Source organism: Indicator indicator, chromosome 3 (assembly GCF_027791375.1).
Source record: "Indicator indicator isolate 239-I01 chromosome 3, UM_Iind_1.1, whole genome shotgun sequence".
Lineage (NCBI taxonomy): Eukaryota > Metazoa > Chordata > Aves > Piciformes > Indicatoridae > Indicator > Indicator indicator.
The window spans coordinates 6,213,552-6,221,803 of NC_072012.1; the positions used below are offsets into that span (position 1 = coordinate 6,213,552).

The 8,252-nt window shown below is 42.5% G+C and overlaps 1 protein-coding gene across 1 annotated transcript in view; it reads right to left on the minus strand.

Moving 5' to 3' along the window:
• CDHR3 (cadherin related family member 3) overlaps positions 1–5,941 on the minus strand; it is a 30,073-nt gene extending 24,132 nt beyond the window's left edge. The window contains 3 exon segments of the mRNA XM_054399728.1: positions 258–426; positions 1,511–1,713; positions 5,878–5,941. Coding sequence (XP_054255703.1) covers positions 258–426; positions 1,511–1,713; positions 5,878–5,941 — 436 coding nt within the window.
• Between the last annotated feature and the right edge of the window lie 2,311 nt (positions 5,942–8,252).

Below are 8,252 nucleotides of genomic sequence, written 5' to 3' on the forward strand. Positions count from 1 at the left end.
CGTTTCCTTTTAATTCTTCAGGTACTTCAGAATGGTTAAATCATTTTTGCTCAAAGCCTCAAGAAAAATAGAAGGGCATTTCCAGAGATGAAGCATACCAAATACTTGTGTAATACTTGTGTAAAATAAGGCTCTGATGAAAAATAAAGTGTTTTTCTCCTCCCATGTTCTCTATAATGAAAAATCTTAGAGCTATTTTGCTACCACTGTATGCAGTTATAGTGTTGGGGTTTTTTTTCACTCCACCATGATCTTACTTTGAGTTGCCATGTTTCCTCGAAACACAGGGTCTTCATTTTTATCTGTTACTTGGACAGTCAGTATGTTAAGGTCAGTTGTCCCATTTCTATCTTCAACGAAAATCTGTAAATCAAAGGTCTTTGGCATAGTTTCATAATCTAGGATAGGGTTTCCTGTTGTAACAACCTGGAAAGAAAATACGTATACATATATATTTTTATATTACTAGCACATGAAGCAAGAGATATAAATTATATTCTGTATGAGTGAATATAAGTAAAGTGAGCATTTTAGGTGATCTTCTACTGGCTGGAGTATTTCTTGGCAGAAATGTGAGGAAAAATTCAAGAGAAAGACCACAATGTTGTGGCTTCATGGAGTAGTTCAAGGACTTCTTGTGTGAGGGACAATGTGAGAATGCAAAAGCCTGGAAGGAGCTCTCCTGCCTCACAGGCAATGCTTTGCCTTCAAAGTCAGGACTATAACTTGCAGCTACTTGTCTGTGTCAAGTTTTCACCCTTTCACACCAAGCTCCAGGACCTGCTGAGGTATGAGAAGACTGAAAACTGGCAGAATGCCCTGCAACACAGAAGGGCATCTTCACTATTCCTGCAAGTCAGGAGCAGGAGAGGGACAACCTTTCACTTGGATTGTGAGGGCAGAAGATCATATAGTGGAGAAGGTAGCAGCCTTGTCCTTATATAAGCTGTGTCTGAGAGAAGTCTTGTGGGAAACCACAGCAAGAAGGCACTTGGATGAGCACACCATGTGAGAAAGGGACCAGAATTATTTGGTGAAAATGTCAAACTAGTAAAAAAAATTTACATAGGTGCTGAGTTTTACAAGACTCAGCTTACTTTATTTTGGAAGTGACTCGAAATCATTTTAACTCTAGATGAGAGTGTCCAAACAGGAGCTGTATGTGGGTTAACTAAGGCACTATAAATTCGCAGTGACTTCACATAAATTAAGCTGAAAAACAATGGGGAAAAAAACTCAAAAAGGAAGAAATTTCTATATGTCATTCCTCACCTCTTGGTTTCCAACAATCACACTTTTGCTATTACAGAGTAAATGGAATAATGGTGATAGCTGGTGTTCGCATAGATGCAATTAAAACTTATAATCACTACTGCTATTCATTTGTCATTATCTATTACTGTCCAAATACTACCTCAGTCTGTACTTGCAACTCTTTTCTTGGTTTAAGATAAGATACTGTGCACTGTCAGCTTACATGACTGAAGCTCAGGTGAAATGTAAAACTCACCGTGTATTCCAGACCCCCATTTGGTTTAATATCAAAAGCCTCTGTAAGTGGATTTGAATTTACTATGGTAGGAATTACTGCAACACTTTCAGAAGACAATGGAGAAACAGCTACATTAAAGGTGTAAACAGAAACACCAGCTGCTGCATTTTCTTCAACAGTGCTTTTTGCAGGTAAGCCCTTAAGCAACTGAGTTCTTCTTCCTGCAAGATGAAAACAAATATAAAATTACTTTTGGTAAGCTTAAGCTAGCAGCAACACATAGCTTGTGCCAAGAGTACAATTAATGGGCACAAAGTGGATTGATTCTCTTCTTGCTTATGAATGGTGACATCATATGGTAGTAAAACCAGGGTTAATGGTAAAAAAAAAAAATCTTTTCTGTAATTCAGTACTATAATGTCATCTAGAGTGGCTGTTGGTATTTTCACCGTGTCACTTGCCTTCACACAGGATCACAGGATGTCAGGGGTAGGAAGGGACCTCTAGAGATCATGGAGTCCACCCCATCTGCCACAGCAGGACCATAGAACCTAGTGCAGGTCGCACAGGAACACACCCAGATGGGTCTTGAAAGCCTCCAGAGCAGGAGACTCCACAACCTTTCTGGGCAGCCTGTTCCAGTGCACTGTGACCCTCATAGTGAAGAAGTTCCTCCTCATGTTGAGGTGGAACCTCCTGTGCTACAGTTTCTATCCATTGCCCCTTGTCCTATCACAGGGTGCAACTGAGAAGAGCCTGTCCCCTCCCTCTTGACACCCAGCTCTCAAATATTTATAAACATTTATTAAATCCCCTCTCAGTCTTCACTTCTCCAGACTAAAAAGCCCGAGGGCTCTCAGCCTCTCCCTTAATCATCCTCGTAGCCCTCCACTGGATTCTGTCAAGTAGATCCCTGTCCCTCTTGAACTGTCAGTTCTGAAGCGATCCTGCTTGCTCTAATGAAACAGGTGAAATGGGACTGCAGTGCCACAAAGAGAGTCTGTTTTGATCCCTCATCTTCACAGAAGCTGGTTTGATGTGTTTTATTACCCTGTTTCAGAGCACAGTGGAAGAAGCCCACAAGAAGCAGCAGCTGCTGCCTGAGCAGTTCTAATGATGGAGTGGTGTGCATGGGTGTCAGATACTGGAAAGGAATATAGGCAGCACAAAGATCGTTGAAAAAAACAAACCATAACAACAGACGTTGTCACCTAATGTCTACTTTTGTTTGCTGCAAATATGCCTTTATATAGAAGCAAAGAAAATTAACATGTTTCTATTATTTCATTGCACCATCCCTGTGCTGCTACCTCTCTGCACTAATCACATTAAAAAAAAAAAAAAGAAAGAAATAAAGAAAAAGACAAACAACCTTGAATCACACAGACCTGGACATTAAATAAGCTATTTTTTAAATTATATCATCTGCAGCACCCTTTCTGTCTTACTCTTTCTAGGATAGCTATGTGCACTCCTGAGTAGTGCAAGTTGGCAACAGCTTTGGTTGTGTCCTCTATTTTCAGATGCAAGAGCAACCTCCAGACCTTGGAGGAGAGGCAGGCCCACAAAGCATCTGGAAGCAGCACAGACAGCTGTGCCATCCAAAAGCTTGGCATGAGCTCCTTCCATCTCAGTCATATCAATAGACTCCCCCTTCTAAAATCTCTGTCATTTAGCTTCTGGTTTGCATTGTACTTTATCTCATGAAGAGTGTCTAGGAAACATAAATCAGGACGGCTTTTAGGGCATTTCCTGAAACAACATTTTAGTCATCTCTCATCCCTAAACTGTCAGTGTACCTCAATAGGTAGCAGAGCTGACTGTTGCTTGGGAGTCTTTGCTGGCTTACCAAGGAAGCTGGCTGTGCACAGACAAATGTCCTGCTCAGTGTGCATCAAGAGGGGGGCAAAAACTGCTCTGTCAAGAGGCTGGATGGGATGCTCATAAACTATCAATTACTGCAGTCCCATGAAGTCTTAACTATTGCTGAGTGGATACAAGGTAAAAAAACCTGCTACAGGAACTAGTCTGAAGGTACTAGGGCATGGTTCCACTTGGATGCTCAGGAACCTAATGCAAAGGGAAAATCTGCTCCTTTGCAACACATCTGCAGTGTAGGAGATCCCTTTGCCACTTCTCATGTGGCTGGGGAAAGATGGCCCACATCACTCAGTACAGAGGTGCTCCAAGAAGTCTTAAGTGACTTTTTCTCCACACTATCAAAAAAATTTTGTTTACTCACATCTAGAAAACTTTTGGAGCATTTTAGGGATGTATACCACAGAATCACAGAATTATTGAGGCTGGAAAAGACCTCTGAGATCATCAAGTCCAGCCTATGACCTAACACCACAACATCAGCTAAACCATGCCACCAAGTACCACATCCAATATTTTCTTAAAGACCTCCAGTGATGGCAACTCTACCACCTCCCTGGGCAGTCCATTCCAGTGCCTAAAGCCCATTCCAGAGCCTTTGTGTGATAGACATTGGGCATTTCATTGTCATCTCCAATAATTATTCCCCACAGGATCACAGAATAGTTATGATCCCAGTGTTACATGAGAAGCAAAACTAATGAATCCACAAGACAAAGCATGGAATCCCATGGTCTCTTGCCTTCCTGCATCCCACCCCAGGAGGTGATTTTCCTTACAGAGTTTCCTGGAGCACTTCTTAGAGCAGCATGACTCCATCAGACATCTCCAGATCTTTTTACAGTATGTAAAACTCACTGCATTTTGGGGAGAAGGAAGGAGCACAGGGGGTGTTGTTCATGTAAGAAGCCATACTATGTGGTGGGAGAGATTGCTTCTGGGATGACCATTTCTGAGCAGAGTAGGCAGAGATGAAGCACTGCCCCATAGCTTTTCCACAGCTTCACAGAGGGTCCTATTCTTCCTGCACTCCAGATACAGCTGGTCCATGAATCACTGAGTTGGATGGGATTACTGTGGTATTCATGAAAAAAAAAAAAACAAAAGAAAAAAAAAGCCTTGCAGATGCACCACGGTAGGCTGAGGTACAGGCTGTGATGTAGTTTCTGTCTGGAAAATATCATCAACAAAAATCACTCACAACTCAGAGCAACTGCTCTAAGAGGGTCTTCTGGAGATAACATTTTGATAAACGGAACTGAATTTTTAATATAATCTTTGGACAGTACCTGATATATCTTGTTCCCTTAACAAGCCACAGTTCATTAGTGGAAACCATTCTTAAAGTCAGTTAAATCATGCATAAAGAGTGCTGGGTTTATATTGTCTCTAAATATTCCATTGTCTGTTTATTTAGTATTCGTCTTTCTAAATAACAAGCTCTTTCTCTTTATTTTTAACTGAAATTTTTGGTACTGCATCTTCTTCCAAATGATTTTACAAAAGCCTTCCTTCCATATTCACAAGACCTTGCTTACCTCCTTAATTCGTAGAATGACTGAAGCAATTTAATGCATTATTGAATCCAAATTACCGACTCTAAACTTTGGCAAATCCTGAGTTCAAAACAAAACAATCATGAGATTGACTTTAAGAACTACATGCATATTTCAGTCTTATTTGTCTGTGATTTGATAATCTTTACAACATACTTGCATCACACCTTCAAACTTTTCCCTCTCGATATCGATGTGGGTCAGAAAAACACTATTTTTCAAGGAAACTTAAGATTCACATGCAGTGTTGTGTTGACAGTTTTGGAGACACGGGGGAAATAATCAAACATTTACAAGGTACCTGAGGGCTGGGAGGTCTTTCAGAACAAAGTCACCATACCCAACCATCTAGCAACACCAAATGCTTCAAGAGACAGAGAGGTTTGCAGTTTGCAGATCCACTTTAATTTATTAACATACATAGCCATACTGTCAAATGTCCCATGTTTTTACATTGGGCAACGGTTACCTTACTAATATTCTCCACAAGTGTTTTCCTGTTTGGTTTCTTGTTTTACTTCATCAAAGAAAAATGCTGTCAATATTGGGAAAGAGAATACTGGTGTATTAATACAAGATATTGCTACTTGGAGAGCTGACCTCCTTTCCCAACACTGTCACACCAAGCAGTGGTTATTGCACATGAAGTGCCTCATCCAGGAAAGTGTCTTAGCAAGAAGTCATAGACTCCTCATTATACTGCTGTAATCACAGAGCTTGTACCTCACCCACCTGCAGTGCATCTGCAAGGCTTTTTTTTTTCATGAATGCCACAGTAATCCCATCCAATCAGTGATACATGGACTTCTATTTCAGTTGGAAAATAATTGTTGCTTGATTTTTTTTCCTGTCCATCTCTGATCCCTAAATATGTATTATGAAGCTCCAAATAGAAATTACAACAGCAAACAGAGTTCTAAAGTTAGCAGTATAATGAAATCATGTTCTTACCAGATACTACTCCTAGCAAAGTGAGGAGGACCATGCTCTTCATCTTTACCACACAATCCTTCATGGTCCCAGGATGCAAACTGAAGGAAGATCATGGAATATTTTTCCTAGTTTACATCGGCTCCACCTAAATTCTTTGTTATGTGTGGAGTGAGAAACAAAACAAAGAACCTGAGTTTCTAAGGGAGTTTCTAAACACTGTCAGCTTGTTAGTTTGTCAGCTCCTTGTTGACACTGCATCCACAGACCTGGGCAACACTTGAGGAAACAATCATCAATAGTTCTTTCACAGCAATTATCTTATCTATGAAAAGAATCTGCTGTGTTCTAAATATGGAAATATCATGCTGGTTTCATCTCTCTGGCAAATGTGCTCTCTTCACACACCAGAATCAAATATTCATGCTTTTTTAAAATTAAACCCAGAACCTGAAGTTTCATTTCTCTGGCTAGCAGAGAATTACTTAGAGCACATACACTGTATACACGGAGGTGAGATTGCAGCAGATCTATACAACAAAGTTAGCTTTGCTGTATGTTTCAGGAACAGAAAGGACAACTATGCAAAATGCACTGGCTCCCTTAGATCAGGCATTTAGGTTAGAGGGAACCTTTGGAGGTCATCTAGTCAAAACACTCTGCTCAGAGCAAGATAAATTTGCTCAGCAATTTGTCTATGTCATTTTCAAAGACCTCCACACAAACTTAACAGGTTTGCTGAGACAGAGAACTTAGAGATTCACCTCTTACACAGCTTTGGAGAAACCACACAGACTTGCGAGCTAAGCTCGCGTATGTAGAAGAGTCTGCAAGACACTATGACTAAGTCAGAAAGCTCTGTCCTGTGCTCCAGTGTTTTGTTTAGTATGAGCATGTTAATGGAAAATGCTCAACACAGGCTAGCTTCATGTTAGGGGTGGCCATGAGGCATATGCAACTGAAACACTCACAAAGATGAGGTCTGTGTGCAGAGGCATGAACTGGATTTGTACAATAAGCTTGTAATCTTAAGTCTGAAGACTTAAAAATTGCTGTTACCTTTATTCTCTCCTTTCAGCTGCAATGTATTATCTATCCCATTATACTGCTGGATTTTTGTTTGGTTGTTTTTTTTTAATTTTGAAAGAACTATAGAAACAGACGGGCTAAGTTTTAAAGCGGCTTCAATTTGCCTGTTTCAATTTGCCTGAGGTAGTAGTGGATAATTTAGCAGAAGTTAAACCGGCTTGCTTTCCAGCTTGTCCTCAGATACGAGAGGGGCCGAGTGTGGCTGAGCTTAACTCCAGAGTGATGCCCAATTGGATCTTTAGTGTGACTAATTTAACATTCTCGGGAAGGGAATTAAGACCTAGACGGATCCAAGCACCAAACCGCTTTACTGAACGGGCAATAGGTATCAATACTGCGGGGGTCCGCTCGCCAGGAAGCGTGCGTCACGATCACGTTAGTGGGGGCCAGGCCGGACGGCAGCTACCGGGTGGCTGTGACAGCTCGCCGGGGCGGCGGCAGCTCTCCGTGGCTGTGACAGCCCCCCGGGACGGCGGCAGCGCCCTGTGGCTGAGACAGCTCCCCGGGGCGGGGGAAGCTCCCCGGAGCCGCGGTGGCAGTCCTCCGTGGTGACGGCAGCTAGCAGAGAGCCCCAGCTGCAGCAGTTCTCCGCAGCTCTAGCAGCTCAGCTCCCAGCAGCTTCTCTCAGCAGTTCTCGACAGACTCTTCTCAACGGATCTTCCTCAGCAGTAGTCGATTCCCCTATCAGCTGATCCCCCGCTAGCCGACACCCTTGGCAGCCTGTCTCCTGTAAATGATTCTCCCCGTAACCGAGTCCCCTTGTAGGCGATTCCCCAGCAGCCCATACCCAGTTCGCCATACTGTGACACCTTTTACAGCGCCCCACCGCGGTTCGGCAGCGGAACGCATGCCCAGTGCCGTCTCCAGAGTTCTAAAGGCTCCGTCGACCCTGTCGTCAGGGAGTCTCCAGGGTCCTAAAGTCCCTCGGTCGACCTCATCGACAGGGAGTTTCCAGGGACCTAAAGTCCCTTGAATGACCCCCGGGGCCAAGGCCAGGCTCCCCGTGTCTCAAACGATTCTCCCAACAATGTTGAGCCATATCTATAATAATTTTCGGTCCCGGCAGACAGTACTGGTTCAACCCTATTCTCTGAATAGCCAGGACTTCTCCAGAAGTCACAAACTTTGTCTTTTCTTTTCTCCTATTTCTTAATCTGGGGTTTGGGGAATTGATCTTGCAGTGGATTTGTTTGGTTGTTTTCTTTTCCCTATAAGTACACTTTCCAACTTCTTTGTTTCGTCTTTCCTCCATCTGAGAACCCACACAGATCTGATTTCAGGAAGGATTCGGTGTCCATATTCCTAAA